At 35.4% G+C, this 21,279-nt stretch overlaps 3 protein-coding genes and 1 non-coding gene across 7 annotated transcripts; 1 reads left to right on the top strand and 3 right to left on the bottom strand.

The window, feature by feature from the left end:
* Positions 1-139: 139 nt before the first annotated feature.
* LOC110646079 (60S ribosomal protein L15-1) lies at positions 140-2,700 on the bottom strand. The gene is made up of 5 exons (XM_058138473.1): positions 2,611-2,700; positions 2,067-2,121; positions 1,467-1,659; positions 753-963; positions 140-669 (listed from the first exon to the last, which is right to left on the bottom strand). Exons 1-5 carry the CDS (start codon positions 2,698-2,700, stop codon positions 424-426), a joined length of 795 nt encoding a protein of 264 aa, XP_057994456.1. The 3' UTR covers positions 140-423.
* Positions 2,701-3,423: 723 nt separating this feature from the next.
* On the top strand, positions 3,424-5,216 carry LOC110646078 (uncharacterized). Its single transcript, XR_009144768.1, has 2 exons — positions 3,424-3,481; positions 4,874-5,216. It is a non-coding gene; the product is annotated as an uncharacterized LOC110646078 (transcript).
* Positions 5,217-6,129: 913 nt separating this feature from the next.
* LOC110646080 (E3 ubiquitin ligase PARAQUAT TOLERANCE 3) lies at positions 6,130-13,218 on the bottom strand. 3 transcript variants are annotated; one of them, XM_021799414.2, is made up of 15 exons: positions 12,182-13,218; positions 11,555-11,651; positions 11,241-11,322; positions 10,954-11,120; positions 10,780-10,856; positions 10,477-10,533; positions 10,221-10,377; positions 9,998-10,146; positions 9,527-9,691; positions 9,133-9,438; positions 8,935-8,976; positions 8,591-8,834; positions 8,372-8,491; positions 8,207-8,276; positions 6,130-7,064 (listed from the first exon to the last, which is right to left on the bottom strand). In XM_021799414.2, exons 1-15 carry the CDS (start codon positions 12,345-12,347, stop codon positions 6,366-6,368), a joined length of 2,598 nt encoding a protein of 865 aa, XP_021655106.2. In that variant the 5' UTR covers positions 12,348-13,218; the 3' UTR covers positions 6,130-6,365. The 3 variants fall into 3 exon arrangements, with proteins under 3 accessions (XP_021655106.2, XP_021655105.2, XP_021655104.2); XM_021799413.2 differs by having other exon boundaries at positions 6,130-7,061; positions 10,477-10,542; positions 12,182-13,186; XM_021799412.2 differs by having other exon boundaries at positions 10,477-10,542; positions 12,182-13,185.
* A 1,254-nt stretch (positions 13,219-14,472) lies between these two features.
* On the bottom strand, positions 14,473-19,205 carry LOC110646093 (uncharacterized). 2 transcript variants are annotated; one of them, XM_021799427.2, is made up of 10 exons: positions 18,925-19,205; positions 17,054-17,113; positions 16,909-16,948; positions 16,567-16,745; positions 16,385-16,423; positions 16,090-16,176; positions 15,815-15,875; positions 15,318-15,442; positions 14,898-14,989; positions 14,473-14,727 (listed from the first exon to the last, which is right to left on the bottom strand). In XM_021799427.2, exons 1-10 carry the CDS (start codon positions 18,970-18,972, stop codon positions 14,613-14,615), a joined length of 846 nt encoding a protein of 281 aa, XP_021655119.1. In that variant the 5' UTR covers positions 18,973-19,205; the 3' UTR covers positions 14,473-14,612. The 2 variants fall into 2 exon arrangements, with proteins under 2 accessions (XP_021655119.1, XP_021655120.1); XM_021799428.2 differs by lacking the exons at positions 16,909-16,948; positions 17,054-17,113 and having other exon boundaries at positions 18,925-19,204.
* Between the last annotated feature and the right edge of the window lie 2,074 nt (positions 19,206-21,279).

The raw sequence follows: 21,279 nt of genomic DNA, 5'->3' as shown, positions 1-21,279 counted from the left end.
TTTGATCAAGTAAATCAGCAGAAGTATAATTAGTCATTTTATCATGGCAAATAATTATCAACTTGAACACCGCCTATTTACCAAGTAATTTAGCTGCAATATATCTAAATCAACTCCAAATAAACTGAAATTTGCCAAATTGGAGTCAAACCTTCAATTCATTTGAAAATATGAATAGAAAGTACAGAACTAAGTGTCAATACGCCATTGGTAAATTACTTGAAAATTTTGAAATAGCCACCTCTTTGACAACCACTTACATAATGCAAAATCGAGAAGCTCAACATTTTAACCTAGACTGTCAGGTTTCCAAAACAGTGAAGTCCAAGCATTTCAACATCCATAATTTCAAGCTCAAAATGATAACTACTTTGTCCTCTAGACAAAATCCATGAAGAAACAATTTCAAGCACATCAATGAACTCAACGGTAGCGACGAAGGGAGAGAGTGTTGTTTCTCTTCCAGGTTGCCCTGCGAGAAGGGCGATTCTTGTGGTGCAAATGTCCCTTTCCTCGTAGACCCCTGTATTTCTTCCCGGCAGAAGTGAGGCCCCTGAGCTCCCTGTGCTTGTGAACAGGATTGCAGAGCCAGTTGATCCTTGGGTCATTCCGGACAGCATTATGTGCAACATCAACCATAATTACCTCAAAATACTTGTAAGTAGAATCCTGTACCAAAGAAATACAGGACCACTGAAGAAAATTGTACATTTGAAGCAGGACATGAGTACATTTAAAGTTAGCCCACAAACCTCATTAATCCAGTATGAATTAAGAACCCTAAGACCTCCCAATTTTCTACCAGCACGCTCCTCTGCAACAGACCTCTTGCTCCGCTGAAACTTCAGTTGAGTCACACCCTGGTTGGTCGGTTTACCATAGACAATACCCTTGGGAACAGGCCTCTTCCTACCACCACGTCTAACACGGACACGATAAATCACATAGCCCTGGAAGAATTCACTTTGTCATTATAAGTGCAAATCACCATAGCATCATGCACACTAAAGGACAAGACTAACAAGAATAGCTTTGAAGGCTATCAAGTCCGTGTTAGACGTGATAATGAAAAGATAAAGATATCATTAATTCAAAACACCAACAAGATCATAAATGTATCGAATCGAGACAACATTCAACAAAATACTACAGAGATTATTTTGAATATCCCTCAGGAATAGCTTCAAAACACTTCGAGAGAATAGCAAAAGTAATCTTCATAAAAGACAAGAGGCTTGTAACCAGAAAGAATTATAACACAAAAACGCTTTCCCATTAAGAAGCTAATAAAAGAAAAAAATTGTCCAGCTTCCAAAAAACAAAATAGGCAAGAGCTTGCCAAAACATAACAACAAAATGAAAAGGAAATTACCTACAAAAAAAAGGCACAAATAAAAAGTAACTCAGAACCCTTTTTATTTCAATGAACTAAAGCGCAACCATTACAAAAGCCCACAAACGCTAACCTTTCATAACCTGGATATGAAACACAGAATCTTGGAGCAATAATTATTGACACACCAGCATCTTGCAAATCTAACAAATAAAATCGCAAACTACAGCGAGAAAACCCAATCACATCACATTTTGCAATAGGTTCCAGATTTTCATCAAAATTGTTCAAAAAGCCAATACCACACACAAACAAAAGCAAACAAGCTTAGAGAACAGAGAGAGATTGAGAGTATACAGCATGCAAAATCATTAGAACATTAAGCAATTTTGCAGTACAAGAAAACGCAAAGCTGCTTATGAAAGAAAATATATATACGCGCAAAAAGGAGACTCAGGAAATCTCATATCAAAAAAAGTAAAAAAGCTACAATGATGTTGTTAAAGATAGCACTGGCACAATTTTTTTAATATTTGTTTTATTATTTTATTATTTCTGATGAATACTGAAAATTTGCTTTTTGGAACAAATTTTTGTAATTAAGAAGGGGCCAAATGCAATATCGGTTTTATTATCAAAACAGCATTTTTAAATAAAAAGCTTAAATAACGCAACCTTAATGCTTTGCAAATCAATGATCAAACAAGACTTTAATAATTATTTTTGGGCGTACAAACTAAAATCAGTGAATCTTTATAAGAAGTAACAGAACCAAAGAAAAACCAAGCCTGAGAGAAACGACGTATTAAGCTCAAGAGAGAGCAACAAAAAAAGCCGCTCTGAGAACTGATTTGCAAGACTCATTAGAGCGCTTTGCGCTTGGCTGAGAAAAAACTGGTTTTTATAAACTGGAGACTCGAAATCGCACTGCCATCAATAGTCCTTAATCAAACCCTCACCTATCCGATACCGAACGATGTCGTTTCAAAACTTGTTACTTTATTTATTTATTTTCTGGAACACTCACTTAGAAGCTGTTTTGGAATCTTGGGACATTAAATTGACGAGCAACAATATCGGATTTGAATAATCAAGTTATAGCGTTTTTTTACTTGTTTACTCGAGATCGGCCGAATTTTGGAAAATTGGTTCCTGTAATAAAACGACTCCAACTCTTGGAAAGATGAATGGTTGGAGCGATCTAGACAAAGCACTTATTCCAACGTTATTGAAGGCGATGTTTTCCTGATTTTCTTCGCGTTCTCTCAACTCAGTACTTTCTGAATGGCGGGTTGCAGCTCAGCTCTCTCGAACAAGACCTCCAGCTTGCCCAACCACTCGGTGTCCTTTCTCTCAGCTCCCTCCATCGGACTTTACCATTCTTGAGGCCCGCTCTCCTCATCATCTCTCATATTGAGCTCCTCTCACGAGTCGCTTTTCTAATCACACTAGCCACCCTCTCTCCAAGCTCCTCGTTCTCACGCACTTTCCATCATCCCATAATATCCCTTTTCGCTTAGCGAGACTCCGGACGCTCTCCCAAAGTCAAAACAATTGACCCTCGCTATGTTCTCTCTTGTGCCGAATCCGAAAGAGCCTCTTTGGTTAATCTCTCAATGTATGCCTAAAATGACTTCCGTTTTATTTCACCAGAATAGGTGAAACGTGTTATTTTAATTGATCAAAACTGGCTCCAAAATTCCTACTGGTTCTAAGTAAACCCATTCCTATTCCGCCTCATAATGCGGTCTCGGTTCGGAGTTGCGGGCGGAGTTGCTTGCTAATATGTGATCTTGATAAATGGTGTGGATCTCGCAATGAGTCCACGAATGAGAGGCTGGTATTTTGTCAATTTGCGGGGTTGGTTGCGGAGAAACTAGGCTTTGATTGAGACCGGAGGATTTTCATGACTCAGCAGAAGGAAAAATGAACAAATACTTGAAGATTAGCTTAGGATTTTGAGGCGGACGTGTATTGGGATATGACTGTAATTGAGCTCCGCAGGCGGAATCAGCATTTTTGGCAATAGTGGAGAGGAATTTCATTGGTGTTTCTATGGCTGACAATGATTCTTAGTTATCAGATTAATTGTTTTCTCCTATGCGAGGAAGGCGGGGATGATCCCATCAGAATCCGGCTCAAATTGAGGTATCTATGTTCTTGATTTTGTATGATCGAATGCAGTTGTGTGGGTTAATTTAACAATGTGTATCAATAAAATGGGTCAATTTTTATTTCATTTCAATAGGGTCACAAGTGTTATTTTTGTAGAGATCAAAGTCCAGTAGAAAATTTTAACTGATTTCTATGTAAAAAATCCGACAAATTCTATTAAAATCTAATAATAACAATCTCAAAATTGAGTGTTTTGTATAATTCAAATTGAAGTGTAGTGATCTTGATAAAATTTAGTGCTAAGTTCAATGACAATGGATGATGGTAAGCTGGTATTTTGTGCATTTGAAGGGTTCAGCTGGTCGAAAATAGGCTTTTGGTGATGCATGCCAACTTGGCTCCGGCAACTTGATAAATGAACAAATACTTTGGAGTTATGCATGCTGCTTTCTGAATTCACGTGTATAAACTGTGGACTGTAATTTGTGGTAGATATATGAAGAAGCATTTTTGGCTATAGTTCTTAATACTATCATTGGTGCTGTAACTGGGTGGCTGGAAATCTTCATATGATTGGCAAGTTAGTTGTTTTGTGAGCAGGGTGTCAGTAGTCATTGTTGACACAGAGATTTTCAAGATAAAATCCTTTTTTGTTAACTTTTTGGGTTATTCTATTTAATACTAAGATTTCAGGTTCGTAGTGAGAACAATAATAACATAAAATGAACTGGAAAGGTGCTAAGAAACTAAAACTTAGAATGTTAGGTGGAAAAGAGTTCATGAAGCATTAGGTTTTTTATTAGGACGAATTGGATATAGATGGAACGAAATGATGGGTTGGGATTTTGAAAAATCATAATTATGAAAAGTTTTCTTGCTGCTGATTCTCGCATAGGGTTTGAAGATAAAATAAACATGGATATCTCACACGAATCAACTTCTAGGTTTTGAAATGAGGGGTTGGGATTTTGAAAAATCATACTTGCGAAAATTTTTCTTGCTACTGATTCTCACATAGGGTTGGAAGATAAAATAAACATGGATATCTCACACCATAGATGTTTTATTATCAACTTCTAGGTTGGATGTGTCTTTGTAGCTACTAGCTAGTGTAGATACTGGCAAAATTTACTTGATTGTATCCAGTATTTTAAGTTGTGGTTTGTAAAAATGCCTTACTATTTTAGAAAATTGACATTGTCATATCTGCATTATTTTTTATATGCTCTTCAATATCGACTCCTTTCCCATAGTTAGATTTTTCACTTCATATATATATTTTTCTGTTTTCACTTTGCAGGCCCTGTCTGCTTATATTATACACTCCTGAATATCAGCTTCTTTCCTTTTAGTTAGATTTTTCAGTCCACATTCTTTCGTCTCCCTCTCTCCCCTCCCCTCCCCCCAACCCTCTTTCTCATGCAGGCACTTTGTACAGTGAGCATTGCTGGCTGGATTTGCAGATTAGTGGTTAGCATAGTTTAGTTGCTTTGCTTTTGCTCAAACATGAGAACTTGAAAATTTTCCTTGTTCTACTTGTTTATTTCAAGTGCAAAGCTTGTCATGTGAGAACTTTCATGATTGAAAGCAATTAAATGTATCATGGCCTAAGAGAGTGATGCCAGAGAGAACATTTATTGTTGTTGTAGTGATTTCAGGTTGTTGAAGCTAGAGATAGAGTTCTGTTTCTTCTATTTTGCTAGTTGTATTGCAGCAGCTCTGTCAAAATAAACATTGATGTTATAGTAATCTAATATTTATTAAGTTACCTACGTAGTTTAATATGGAATTTGACTTTCAATTGTTATTGTCCATTTCTACAAAAAGAAAATGAAAATTGTTGTGGGTTTAGATTTTGGTGTTGATAGTGGTAACGAAGCAAAAGGAAAGTGTGAAGGTGACTTTTGTGGGCCAACTCAGTCGTACCCTTTAACATTCCCAGCACCCTTTTTCCCGATCCTTCCCGAGGGCGAAGGGGGTGTTGCTTGAGTGCTAATACATGCTGTTGTCGACTTAAACTTTTTTCAGCAATCAATTGCAATACTTATTTTTGCCAAGGAGGCTAAACATCCTGAAGTGTACTGGTAACCATTATAGGACGAGAGACGTCAATAAAGCAAAACATACATTCATGTGAGGTGTTAGTTACCAGGTGTAAATTGAGGTATGGATGCAAGATGGTCCGTTCTGTTTTTTTTTCTTTTTATTTTATTTTTATTTTTTACATGGTGTCGCTTATTAAGTCTTTGTCTTTTTATATCACTTTATTGTAATTAAAAAAAAAAAAAAAGTTGACAAAATAAACTTCGAGTAAAAATTCCCGTGGATGCTAATGTGAAATCAGCTTCTTAAAAAGCATCCTAAACATAGCAAATACGAATAAGGTGATCTAATAAGAAAAAAATTTGTTAGATATGATAGTTCACTGTGGTAAAATATATTAAATCTTATAACTGTTTTTTTTTTTCTATACTTCATAGTTATTCATTTAATTTTTATACATAATCACCTTTATAATTCATTTATTCAATTTTATAGTTATATTTATTCATTCAATCACCTTTCTTCTGTATTTGTAATGACTGATCTATCATTCACCATGGTGACATTAAGGATTTTTTAAAAAAGAAAAGACGAACAAAGCTTTTTTCAGAGAAAGAATAAGCGCATAACAAATAATAAAGAAGGAAAAATGTTCTATTATATTATATTTATCATAATATAAATATCTTCAGATACTCAAGACTTGAAATTGAAACGTTATTCTAAGCCGTATGTTTAGGAAGCATCAATCATTTCATTTTCAGGTACAACAGTTACTCGCATCAACACGTGTCCCACCTATGCCCTTTGACCAAAGTGGCAGCAGCAAAAGCCTTTGCTCGATCCCTCTCGGGCTGCAGCTTCCGCAAAATCCCTATCTATGCTTGCGGTCTCTGTCCCTTTCCCTTTCTCTTGACCCTCTTGAATGCTTCGCATCCTCTTCCCACTCTGCTGGCGGTGGGGGCGAGGGGTCGTACCTCGATGGCTTCCTCTTGAAATGCCTTTCATCATCACTCGACTCGTAGTCCATGGCTGCAGCACTGCTATTCTTCTTGCCTCCACCACCAGCGGACACAGATGTGACCTTCACAGAGGACGATTCATGGTATCCATTAGCTGATGACGAAGATTTGTGATGAGCAGATGTTGCTGAGGGACCACCAGCTACCGCCGCAGGGGCTTCACCTGAGGAAGACAGCTTGCGCTTCTTTGTGGTGAGCTCTTCTTCTGGAAAGCTAATGCGGGAGAAAACACTTGCTTTCTGTTTGCGGTCTGTTATTGTTGATGAAGCTGGTTTAGCAGTGGTCTCAAATAAAGCTTTTGCAGAGGGTTCAGAACGGTGGTGGTGACGATGGTGGTGCTCGCGTTCACCTCTGTCTCGGTCTTGGTCATGGCCGTCATAATCGTAATCACGATCTCTGTCACGGTCGCTTCTCTCGTGGTCAGATTTTCTTTTGAGAGGGCGAGGTGGCAGAGGTTCAAGGTTACGAGCTGAGCGCTCAGGGGAGGACCTCTCAGGTCGATGATGGTTGTGAAGATAAGGATCGCCGCTCAATGATTGCGGAATAGACTTCTGCGCCAACAAACATTAAAGGAAAGCTATTAGAGTAGGAGCAGCAGCATTCAAGATACAGCCTAATGTTGCATTCATCACATCCACAATTATAACCCAAGCTCCACAGCACCTGCTACTCTAAACATAAGCCCATCTCTTGCACGTCCTATAGAGCCTACATGTACTTCATGATTTTGTTCCTTTTTTTAATTATTTTTTTGAAAAGCTAATCACCTACTATTTCATAAAATTTCTCCCATGAAATGGAAAAAGAGAAGCAGTTACATGCTCACTCAGTCTTCAATACATAACGTTTTCACTTTTTTTGAACACTTGAAACCAGTAATCGCACATTCAAATTATTTACAATTAATTTTACCCCACAGATCTTTGAAAATCTGAAATCATTTAGCAAGAGAAAAAAACAATTAAATTACCCCTCGTGAAAACCAGCAGGGAGTAATGATGATATTCTATTTATTAGGGACGATGAATATCTTAATCGAGTGGAGTGGTGCAACAGTTTATAGAGAGAGAGAGAGAGAGAGAGAGAGAGAGAGAGAGAGAGAGAGAGAGAGCATATCATTGATGAAACAAAGATACATGGGCCTTAGCCCACTAATACAGAAAAGCCTAGCTGAAACCCTGAACCAAGACAAGGCCGTGGCCCACCATGAATAAGCGCATCTGGGGACCCCCACATGTAAAATGTACTTGACCAAAAAAAAAAAAAAAAAAAAAGAGGGAGAAAAGCACAGGGATTCTCAAGGCTGTATATCTCCAGCGGACGCTTCCATTCGCTTCTCCCACCCCAATGCCTAAAGGTTTTTGGGGAGGAAGAGAATGAGAAAGGGTGATGGATGGGGGACCAATTGTATACAGAGGCTGCAAAGGCAACTATGGAATTTCTAACTTAATTATGAAAAAAGGATAGAAATTTAGTGGGGACATAAACATTTCTAAAATGTATGAAAAAAAAAAAGTTAAAGTAATGCATCCCTAACTGCATGAAGAGCCAATTTTATATTCCCATTTTTTCTTCCCAGAAAGAAGTAAAAATATCTCATCTTGCTAAATTTTGCTTCAAAACACAGAAGGCACCTGCTGCAGCACACAGAAATACGCGAGAAATGGAAATTTAAATAATAAAAATGACATACAGATTTCACTGAAGAAATATCACCCCCGCTGCTCACTTCTCTCCCAAATTCCCGATCTCTAGGAAACTCCCTGATGGAGAAACAAATTAAGCTATTCAGTCATGTAATAAAGCAATCATTATTAACATCTGCAGAGCTATAATCGGGAACAAAAAGCTTTATTACCTTTCAGCTCGCCTCTCATTTTCACGCCGCCTCCTCAAATCAGCTTTCCGAGCCTCAAATTCCTCCCTGCTCATTGCTGGAGGTCCAGCATTCATACCCATTCCAAATTCTGCAAGATCCCTATGAAAGATAGAATCATAGAAAACCTTGTTAGATTTCAGAAATATCATAGAGGACAAATAGAAAATCACAAAAAAAAAAAAAAAAAATTACACATACCTCTGCGGGGGTACAACTGGCATCATATAACCTTGTGCAGCAAAAGGGTCTGGAGGTATCATGCCCCCAAATGGCACATCCAAAGGGCCCATTCCATAACTCATGAAGGGCATGGGACTGACATAAGGATTCATATAACCTTCCATACCAGGCTGCATGCCACCCCAATAAGGATTATAGGGGGCGGGGCCAAGAGGCATCATATAACTTTCAGCTGTGAGATCTTGAGATACTTTCCACAAATCTGTGAAGCATTTCCAGATCAGTTAATTATATAAATGCTTAATAAATGAACAAGCCTACCATTAGCAGAGGCAAAAACTAAAGGAATTCAAAAGACTCACCGTTTGGAGGCATGCGAACCTTCTTCTTTTTCTTTTTCTTCCCTGACAAATAACAGATCAAATTTACCTTATCATGTGAAATTGCCCTTAAGAATGGAAGGCAGAGCCACAGAGGGAATGGATACTATCATGTTTTTTTACACAAGAATAGCAGATGGCACCTCCCTTCTCAAATACCAATGAACAGATTATCCTTACCTGCCTCACCAGGGACCAGCTTCTGCTGCACTTCCTCCTCAGCCAGTGGAGCACTACCTTGTGATGCTAGCTCCTTCACACTCATTGATTCAAGGGTAGCCTCAGATACATCAGCTGCTTTGGCAGTCCTCGGTTTCTCAGGGAACTGCTGTAGGATAACAACAGGCTTCTCCTCATGCACTGGTTCCTTCCTATTTGGATTTGGGGTTTCTGCATTATCAGGAGAAGGCTTCTGCTCTTCCTTAGATGCAGCAGACTGTGTGGGTGATGGAATCTTAGGCTGGGGATTGCGAGCAGACTCCATATCTGAAATTAAAAAGGAAAAATGATATTATTCATACATATAATATTACGCATAATGTGAATTCGTATCAACGCATGTACAAAAGCCAACCTTGAACTTGAAAGGTGCTTCCGGCATTTTCAGCACTACTGTTACCAGATTCCAAAATACGGTTGATTGTATCCCTAAGTGTCTTATTTGGAAGAAGATCATCTGCAAGAATGTTTGTCGCCCCACATACACACTTTGCCTTTGAGATGATATAATCTCTTATACCTGGGTTGAGTTACACAAAAGGTAAGTGGATGGAGATTGGAGGAACATGTTAAGCTGCTGAGATGATGAAACCACATGATGTTCCACAGTAAAGCAAGCAAGTTCAAATCTCAGAAACTTATTATACAAAAAAAAAAAGGATATTTAAATAAGTATGCCAAATTTCTGAAATGAAGTGTTGTAGTAAAAAATTTTAAATTACTATTGGCATCTTGATTTGCATTAGAAGAAAGAGAATAATATGAAAACAGATGACAAAAATTACAAAAAAAAAAAACTTATACTTATCACAAAAGCTCAACTTACACTTATCACAAAAGCTCTTGAAACAACATTTGCTTGTTAGTACAGCATCTTTCATAACTTCCTTGCATAAAGGGCAGTGAAGCTCTGGTGGGAGATCACCAACAGACCGTGTAGAAGGTAAGCCTTCAATTTCCTTCTCAAAAGCAGCCCTGTGTAAGTTTAAGAGTTAAGGGTAACTCACAATGGATGGCATATACAGGAGGACAAATCATAGTCAACTTACTCATTAGGCTTCAAAACAGCAACTGCACCACTAGGTAATGCATATGAACCATCAGGGGTTGCCATCAGCATTGACTTTGGAATGCCAGTAGGAGGTTTTACTCTCTTGATATCATAGTTTGGATCACCATTTGTAGGACAATGCTGAATAAAATGCCCTGAAAAAATGCGAGTTAAAATTGGCACAAGTATACACCAAGAAGAAGCATTTGTTTTTACAAGTAGGGGAAAACCATCTTTTAAATATATACACATACCTGGTACCTTGCACCTGTGGCATACGTAGCCCTGTGGAGGTGTTTTCTTCTCCAACCCTAATCGACCTCAACAAAAGAATCATTTATTTAATTTAATATACAAACATTGTAATTTATAAGTGATTTTAGACGTGCATAAATTGCCCCAAAAAGGAAAATAGACACCTCTCATGATGAACATTAAAATTAGTAGAGAATACACACGGCAACACAAACACACGGAGAAAAAGTTGTTCTTAGCTATATGTAAATTCACCAAATGAAGGCAATAGAATAATAAGAGATGAGGCATAAGAGAATCACCAAAGCCACGTCCACCCATTCTTCCACCCATACCCCTTCCAAAGCCTCTACCAGGGCCAAATCCATCAGCACCTTGACTACAAATTCGGGTGGAAATTTAACAAGACTATAAAATTAATTTCCAAACACAATAACAATCAAAATATTATCAAAATACAACAGAAGCACACTAACCGTTGCCAGTCCAAGGCTGGAGTATCAATCAAAGCCTTAATCTTGCTGTCTTCATCAGCCTTATTTGTAGGGGGCGCATCAGGAACCGCATTGCTAGACTGAACTAGTGGTGCTTCAGGAATTGCATATAAGTCATTTCCAAACTCATCCCATTCTGTGTCTTCAGTCTATAATGTCAAATTGTTACACAACCTTGATAAATTGCTATAGTGGAAACTAGTTATATACTTATATTGCAACATAATTCGATTGAAATGCAAGGAAAAGTTAACGGCATCGAAGCTTACATCTTTCATGGCAGATAAATCGGCGGCCATAAAAGTACTCTTCTCTAGTGAGGTATCCTCCACCTTATTTTCCATCTTTGGCCTGCAAAATGTAACAAGACCAAACTCATGGCAAGCCCTAAGAATTTGAATCACCAGTACAATACCATCAAGATTAAACTAAAGATGGAGAGTTTATTATCAGAGAAATAACACTCACACAATAGGAAGAACAGATTTTTCTACATGCTAACCAAATATTTCATGCTCCAAACTTTGTATGAATTAAAGAAACTTGGTCGAGTGAATGCAAAATTAAAGGTTTGAGATAGTACTCTTGCTCAGTAACAATAGGCATGCGAGGTCTTCCTGGAACCCGACGAATTAACACAGAGGTATTTTTTGGGATTAACATTGCTTCATCAAGATATTCTGAAATTGCAAAACAGAGAACAACAAAACCTATAAACATTGCAACGATAATAAATAAGGAAACCAAACTTAATTTATCAAAACACAATTCTGATGGTGCTGCCAGAAACTTATTCCTACTTTCCTAGTAATGAAATGTCATACTAAACAAATAAACCCCGGAAACCATAAGCCAAGCAATTTGGTTCCTCCATGTGTAGTCATGCAAGTTCCCTCATGCACAGTCCTTCAAACTGACTAGGCTGAAGAAAAGGCTAGCGTAAATACCATATATATATATATATATATATATTCCCTTTTTTTTAGATTTTCTAAAAAATACAGAAAGTCCCCCCTAAATATTAAAGGACGAGCAATTAGTTCAGCGAGACAGAGGCAAGCCCTGAATCCAGTGCTCTAAGTTTAACCATCAGCTCAAGGCAAAAAACCGAATTCTTATGCCTAAAGATGAATTGAAATAAAATCAAGTAAAACAACTATTAATAAGTTTCAATGCTGGATCGATTAAACCTAGATAGAAGGACACCAACCTTCATTAGTTTGGGCGTTAGTGACCACAAGGTCGAAGTCGGTGCCCCTGCCCAAGTGCTTTGATTCAAAAATTTTTTCTTTCAAAGTACCGACCGAAATAAATGGACCGTCCATTGGGATTGAATCGTAGTCTCTTGCACTCTTAAACTTGTAATATACAGCCATTGATTTTTTTACGAAATTTTATAAAAATTGAAATGAAAAGAATAGCACACAAAAAACCTAGTAGAAATTATTAGCAATCAAAGGCCCGCCAAACAAAAAAAATAGGCCTGATATTGAACTCAACTCAAAAACAAAAATATAACAGTACAAAGTTGAACTATTTTTTTTCTCTATCTTCTTCAAGTACTCAAGAAAGATCAATCAAACCAACTAATGAAGAACTCTTCAAAGCTTCCTTCTTATTCAAAGTCATGGAAGTCCAAACAATCAAAAATTGCTTTGCTCTATGCAGAAGAAAGACCAAAAAGAGCTTTACAGCAGCAATAGGTGCTTGAAATTCATAGCACCCAAACAATTCATTCGACTCCGGGCAATCCCAGGGTTTTTCAATGAGAATTCGCAGATCGCATCAACACGCGGAGAAAACCCCAATCTTCAATTTGGAGGGGCCAAAACAAGGGAATCAAATAAAACACCACCGATCCAAATCTTCAATAAACAATCCGATAAGCCAACACCTGCCAGAGAAAAATCCTCGCTCGCCGATTGAATAATCTCGATTAGACAGGTAGAGAGATAGCGATCTTGAAGACGCTCCTTTCAGCGATGAAAAAAACGAAACATGTCCGTCCAGAAAACAGAGAAAATGGAGAGATTCAAATAAGTTGCTGGAAGAATTTCAAGTGCCTGAGCAAGAACAGCGAGTGGCAATCATCGTGAGCTAGGGTTTGTAGAGCTGAAAAGGACGAGAGAGAGAGAGAGAGAGAGAGAGAGAGAGAGAGAGAGAGAGGAGTCTTCCAGGTGGTTAAGAAATTGGTGAAAATACAAAGATGAAAAAGAGGAAAGCTAGAGTCCTTATATATATAGAAAGATAATGGCGTGTTTGCGGTGCACGGGGCTTATGGCTTTGTTCACCAATCGCTGCTGTCGCTGTTAATTGACGCGTTGTCTACATGTTTGGAATAACGCATCATGTCATGTGGGCGACGGTTTAGGGCAATATCCACAGCTTATGGGCCGACCAATGCATTGGACTGCCTTGTCTATTTTCCTTTCCAATTTTTATATTATATAGATTTTTTTTTGTCTATATTGATAAACATAAAATAAAACCGTAGATTTTTCTTAATTTTCTTACAGGAAAATCCCTTTTTTTATAATTTTATTAATTTCTGAATCGATTCTATCTCAAATTTATCGTGCTATAGTTATTATTAAATAAATTTATAATAATTTATTTAAAATAAAAATAGAAGATGCAGTGAATAAAAATAAAACATAGAAGAAGCTTTTTGAATTACATTTTTTAGAAATTTTATCCATCCAATATCAAATATGTTTCTACGAAACAAATATGTTCTTTTTTATTTTAATTTTATAATTATATTAAAGATAATATAATTCTGCAATAATCATTTATAAAATAAAAAATTGATCAGTATTTCTATGTTGCCTTCGTTAATGTTATCATTCCTGTTTTTAGTTTTTTTTATTTGAATAAGAATATGTAATCTGTTCGGTTTTATATTTTATATTTTTATTTTTCTCACTTATCAAGTAATATTTTCTAAAATATAAAACCCAAAATTGAAAATCACGAAGAACGGTTTTCTTATTAAGAGGTTATCATCCTTCCACTAACAATAACTAGCCACCGTAAATACACGTTGTTCAAAAAATTTTGCAGCCTCTGCTTTATGCATGGCATTCTGCTCTTCCTCTGAATCAGCAGCCATCACTTGCAACAAACTAATAAAAACCTTCCAGAAAATAAATAATAGTTTTTTATTTTCAAAAAAAAAAATTCACAATGGCACCTCACTAAAAGAGAATGTTACAAGTGGAGTTATCACACGTTAATCTAGGAAACAAAATCATGAAAATTAGGAAGCATTAAATTTTACTTGTTTCACGGGAGATTTTTTTTTTTATTTAAAATTTATAAAAAATTTTGTTAAACAGAAAATAATTTTGTAATCAAATGAAAAAACTGATCTGGACAATTTCTAAAGTCTAAATATTATCTGTTTCATCAGGAGTAACAAGAAAGATCGCTAGATAAAATTTCTACAGTTATACCTTACACGTCATTGAACACTAACTCAATTCACTTGGACTATGCAAATCCAAGAAACCAACTCAAATTCCTTTGTTTCCATTGATTTGACTATATTTAAATTAAATAACTGCAATACTACAATGATTAATTAAGAGCTATTGTGGGGTTTCCTAAAGAGAAAGGAAAAGGAAAAGAACACGAAAAATTCACACATCGGTCAATATTAACGAGGATACAATCACAACATATGCCAGAAAAAAGAAAAGGGCTATCTGAACGAAGAACTTCGGATTTTCTCTCATGTTCGGAGATGTCACTGCCCTGAAAATCAGAAACCATTCACACTATTAGTCCTTTGAATACAGAAAATTTTATTTCTTAGCCCTTCAAATGAAGGAAATGTGAGGAAAAGAAATGAAAAAGTAACTCTAGAACATCACACTTGGAAAAGACAGAAAATGACTGTATCTCTTTCTGTAAACAGATGTTACCTAGCAATACGCTGAGAAAAACGTTGAAAGGGTAAACTCTGGATAAAAACGATGCCTGGTCCTGTTAGAGTTGCTGTTACCAAATTGTCACCCTGCAATTTCACAACATACTAAGAACAGCTACTTCTTACGCTATAAGATAAATATTCAAGATCAAACCCAACTCTCCTCATAGGTATTAGTCATGCTTAAGCATCAAGGTGATCTTTGGACTCATATTCTGGCTAAGGCAGACCAAAGCTATGAAATCGTAAACTACGTTAATGATCTTTTAATACAAGGACACAATGTTCTATATATAATGCAACAATCTTTGATCGTTGAAATAAAGGAATCCAACCAAGAGAAAAATAGATGAGAGAAAGGGGAGTTAGTTTGGCATGTAAGTTTGAATAGAGTAAAAAATAACAGGCAACTTACACCGAAGACTGCCCTTCTCATGGGACCATTGTATTTGATTTGTACATTAACTGTGGTATTAAGGGCCACAACGCAAGACATGTCAACAGATAGTACCTCACCCACCTCAAGATTTTTCTGCATAACTAGCAAAATTAAAAGCCATAAACTTCCATAGTTAGTGTAAGAAGAGAGAGATCCACAGGGGCATATTTAGTGGGGAAAAAAAAGAGAAACAACATAGAAGGCTTGATCTAATTTGAACAATACAAAAGATGCGATGGAGGAATATATTAACATTGAAAGTAAGCCACTGAAGCCAGTAGGCCAAGTAAACAAGTAGAGATTAACACTAAACTTGCCAAGTCATAATTAAAATCAAACCCATCTACACAGTTCTCAAAGGAAAACCCATTCCTCTTTCATTTACAATCTCACAGAAAAAAGGGCAGAGCCAAATAGTCAAACTCTTAGAAGGCCCTAATATAAGTTATCTAATGACATCAGAAGATGCATACCAGATCCTCCAGCAAGAATAAATGCAAGCCCCTGTCCGGATAGCTTCTGTCTCAAAAATCCCTATAATGGCATTAACATGTCCATCAAATGGAAAATAAAGACACATCAGAAACTTAAAAATAGAAATTAATGGGAAAAGGTTTATAACAGAACAATAACAACTGCTTGAAGGTCTAGGTCTAATTTCAGGCAGCCAATAAAGCAAAATAGGAAAATATTAACAAAAAAACATGCACAGGGTACAGAGATCATTTAACAACCAGCAACTTCTCACCTCTGCACTAGCAATGACATTTCGTGCCCTCTGATCAGCTGTATTGCTTACCTTTACATCATTCACAGAGCAAAGGAAAGCATCTGGCTACATAAAAGTTTGACAAAGTCACATAAAAATTGCAGTTGGTAAAAGTTAAGGAAAAGTCCAAAGGTAATTCAACAGTGTAAATCATACAACAGCAGAAGAAAACCAAAGAGCATTTGAAAGTTCCTCACTGCAAAATGGGGATAAACAGGTATAGAAAACTCTCAGCAAAAGAAGGGAACAAATGAAGAATGCAAGTTAGGTCTACCTGGCATAAGATCTCTCCACCAAACATTGCCAAATCAATCTACAAAATAAACAAAAGCCACATAAATATCTAATTAATAATTTAGCATATTTAAAAACAAATTTGGCATCGCATGTTTGACTACAACAAAAGGTTCAATGGATAAATTATTTAAAGAATCTGCCACATTTTGAAGCACTAACTGGGAGAATTCTTGCAAGAGAAGGTGCAGCAATTCCAACAAATCCATCACTTGGACCAGCATTACGAAGGACTATACTGGTGACAGTCTTCCCAAAAAGCCACTGCCACAGACCCACTTCATTTTCAGGGATGAAGATGTTCTCCATTTCTACAGAGCCAGACATGAAGCACATAGAACCTACAATATCACTGCACATTAGTTCCATCAATAATAACCGTGTAATAGGAAAAATGTTTTATGATAAAAACTCAAAAAATAGACCAAACAAAATATTAGTCAGCTAAAAAAGTAACACAGAATTGCATAAGCCATAAAAAAATCCTCTTTTTGTTCAATTTACCTGGCTTTGCAATAACCTTTTCTTGTGGTTTCAACATTATCTGACCAAGAGAGAATTAATACCAAGAAAGAAAATTAAGAGCAGAGAATCTTAGAACAAAAAAAGAAAAAATCAGCATGTAGCCTGGGCTGGTTATCGCACAGACCTGAACCACTTGTGCCTCACCACCCAAAATCTGGAAAGGTATCACAGCATCTTGCTGACTCTACAGTAATTTATCACTCATGAGATTAATAGCATTCAATATCACAAAATCTACTGACTTACAAGCAGACTCCATTAACAGATGAATGAAGCAAAACCAGGAGGCAAAAATTCACAACACAATCACAGTTAACTAAATATTGACCTAGAGGTACCCACTGAAAACTAGCTTAATTAATCAAAAAACACAATTCATATTATCTTCCTTTGCTTACTTGCAAATAAGGGGAAATTCCATAAATATTCAAATTTAGGATATCAAAACACATAAAAGTGCCACACCACTGTGTACCACAAAGACACCTTAATGAGCTTATTAATTGTTCACAAGTAACGTATGATGTTAAAAATCAAAATGCACTTATTAATGAATCCAAAATTCCAAATTAACAAATGGTGTTTGACTCTATAATATTTACTATCAAGACCTGTTAATTAAGCTAAGGTTAATTTGACTTTACACTAAAGTTCAATATTGCAAGAGGAAGAATTATCAGGCATGGTTAAGGCCACCTCAAGTTTATTATTAGAAAAAAGGTGCAAGTATGCTTGCCCTTCATGAAGGAAGCAGGTAGAAACCCATAAACATGTTCCCATGTCCATAATGAGGAGGATTGTCCCTTATCGCTGATGGTTGTTGTGATGGGAAAGTACCAGATGACAATCGTGAATACCCGCTGACACCAGTGCACCAAGATATGCCCTCTTAAAATAAAGATTCCAGCACCAACGTGGATGCATATCAATTCAAACTTTGCACAGAGCAAAACAAACCATGAGAGCTATTCTATTGTTTTGCATACAAATGTCTGACTTGAGGGGTTTGTCACTAACCAGATGCCTGCCTGGGTCCACAGTTACGCCAGGCTGAATGGGAGCTTGGTGTTTGAGGCACATACTAGACAATATCCCCACAATACAAGAGCATCCTGCTTAAGCAGATGAATCAAGGATAGGAATAAGTGGGTGGTTATCCCACTAAAGTGCCATCTGCCAACTGCACAAGAGGGAGGCACATATGTGCATAGTGTTTATGCTCCATGGGTATTCTCCTAACAATACAGCACAATATATTGCAAATCCTAACACCCCATTCAGGACACCCTTTCTCAAAGTTCATTATGGCCGCACATTCTCATGTGCGTATTTCTAATCTAATCTACCATATTTTTCATTCCCTTTTTCTTTTTGCTTTTCCTTTGCACCAGTTTTACAATTTTACTCCCAATCACAAAAGTCCAACTCCAACCCCATACATATTATGTGTGTATTTATCCAACTTCAACTTACATTACATATCATTGCCCAGCTAAATTTAATCACAGTATCATTGATTTATTTGTTTCCCTCAAATTGCTCACAATTTTAATTCTTCCTTGCTCTGTCATCTAGTTTTCAAACAGCTAGAAAATACAAATATCAGGCATTCCATCCTCCACATATATCTAAACTCCTAGACCCGATAGACCATTGACACAAAAATCATGTTCAATTAATGAAAATATACTACATTTAGCAAAATAAGCAACAAACTCATCTCCACCAAATTTAACCCTAACCAGTAACCACCAAACTAAATAAGAACACGATCTCCAACAATGCACACAAAGCAACACAGATCAAACAACGAAACCACACCAAAACCCTACATCAACGGAGCACTTTCTGTAAAGGAAACCACTGAACTCAATTTTCTTTTCCTCATCTCAAATTTCCAAGAAACTAAACACAGGGAAGCTATACAAATAAACGCACTTACAAATATACGAATATATAATCGTGTACAGAGAGTGACAAGGTGAGTCAGAGTACCTGATAAACGTAAGGTTGAAACGGAGTGGAGAAAAACGGCGCGGCCATGGGGAGCAAACGCAGAGGATTGTAGCCGTGAAGGAACGAAGATCGAGAAAGAACTTAAAACGATTTAATTTCGAGGATTTTTATGGGTAGAATAGTTCCATTTTTGATGATCGGATCAAGAATTGGGAAATTGAATAAAAACTTCACACAAGTTTGAAGGACTCCACTTTTTTATTATTATTATTTTTTTTTTTTTTTTTACAATGTGTATTATTTTTTGGGGACCATACAATGGGATTGGTTTTGGAGTTGGGAGAAATGGAACCGAAATAAATGAATAAATGCCAAGTTACCGTTATACCCTTGATTGGTGGTACTAGTCTTTGAAAATTAGCTGACTTGCTGCTTGTTTGCAGTCAGTGGCTTGTTTGTCAAATCACACTGGAGGAGTGCTGATTTGCTGTGAAATTTATTGTGGGGATTACACGTGGAATAATGGATGATGTGGCGTATTCTTATTGGGTTAAGCGTCAATCTCGACGTGTTTGAGTTTGACAATTGGAGGTTTTGCCAGCCCTCAGGTATCCCAATAATCTACTTGTAGTGGCAAACTTTCCCTTTTCTCTGGGCCAGCGCAAGAGATTGTGCCTCTCACGTGCCAGAAATACGCGGAAAGGATAAAAGAGAAACGACACCGTTTATCTCTTTCTGTGCAAAAGGATGACCGGCGATTCTAGCATCCTGTGAAAGATTAAAGGCTTATTTGATTTAATAATTAAATGTAATTAATAATTATTGATTAATTAAATTTAATTATAAAATATTTAATATAAATTAAAAAATTATATTTAATTATTATTATTGATATATGAAATAATTAATAAGAGTATATATTATATAATTTATTTTATTATTAAAATAAATATATAATTATAATTTATTATATTATATCATTTATTTTATGATTAAATTAAATATATAATTATTAAATTAATATATTATATTATTTATTATATTATTAAAATAAATATATAATTATTAATATATTATATTATATTATTTATTTTATTATTAAAATAATAAAATAATTAAATTTTTTAAAAAATAATTAAATAACTTAAAAAATATTAATGAAATAATAAAGTAATTATTATTGTTGATAAAGAAGAAAACTTACAATTGATTTTAAGTTTTTAAATATAAATAAATATTTTATATTTTATTTTATTAGTAAAAAATATTTTAATGAAGTTAAAATTTGTTAGTTAAGGAGTTAAAATTATAAATGAAAAAGATAAAATTATTAATAATATAAATTTTTAAATTAAATAAAAAAGAATAATATAATCAAAATAAAAAAAATTAAATTAACTATCAGCCAATGAAAAATAATTTTAAAAATAGAACTAATAAACTATAGCTAGTGGGTATCATATAAAATTTTATGCAACTTTTCAAGAAATTTTTACCATTTCAAATTATGTACAAATCATGACGTGCCTAAACTTAGCCTTCAAAACCCCTGTTACAAATCACGACCGCTGTGGCTACCCTACTAGGGGTGGCCACGGTCCAGTTTTGAATCAGAATCGAATAAAAATTGATTTGATCAAAATCGAATTAAAATTGGTCAAAATCGAAACTGATTTTGAAATGGACAGAAAACGTCCTTCTACGGTTTTGTTCAGGTTCATATTTTTTGAGAATCGTGAACCGGAGGTTCTGAACCGGATTGAACCGATGATTTCAAACCGAATTAAATCGACGATTTAAATATAAAAAAATTCAATAAATACGTTACCTCACTCCTAATTTATTTATATATATCATTAATTCTCTACATAATTATTCTCTGCATTTTCTTCAATTCTTAATATTTTTTCAATTTTTCTCAAATTCTCTAAATAATTATTTTCTACACTCATTTTAATTTCCAATACTCTCTCAATTTTCCTACTTTATTATTTTATATACTTACTGAAATTTTCAATACTATCTCAATTATTTTGTTATTACTTTAAATCCTTAATAAAATTTCCAATACCGTCTATTTTAATTTGTTTTCTCTTTTATACTTTTTAATTATTAATTATTATATAATTTTTAAAAAAAGCAAGTAATAGAACTAGAAATTTTTATTCCTCTAAATTCTAAAGGAATATTTAGGCAAAATTAAGTTCATACACTTTTTGCTAATTTCTTTAAAAAAAATTAATTTCATCTCTAGTTTTTTAATCAGGTTCAAGTCTTTATTTATTAAATTTTTCTTAAAGATAAATTATTTTCTTTCTTTTTTTTTATTTTATTTTGATTGAAAGATTTCTAAGAAAAATTAAAATATTTTTACAAATATAACTTAAATTTTGA

This window comes from Hevea brasiliensis, chromosome 16 (assembly GCF_030052815.1).
Source record: "Hevea brasiliensis isolate MT/VB/25A 57/8 chromosome 16, ASM3005281v1, whole genome shotgun sequence".
Taxonomy (NCBI): Eukaryota; Viridiplantae; Streptophyta; class Magnoliopsida; order Malpighiales; family Euphorbiaceae; genus Hevea; species Hevea brasiliensis.
This window is presented reverse-complemented; position numbering and strand designations above follow the sequence as displayed.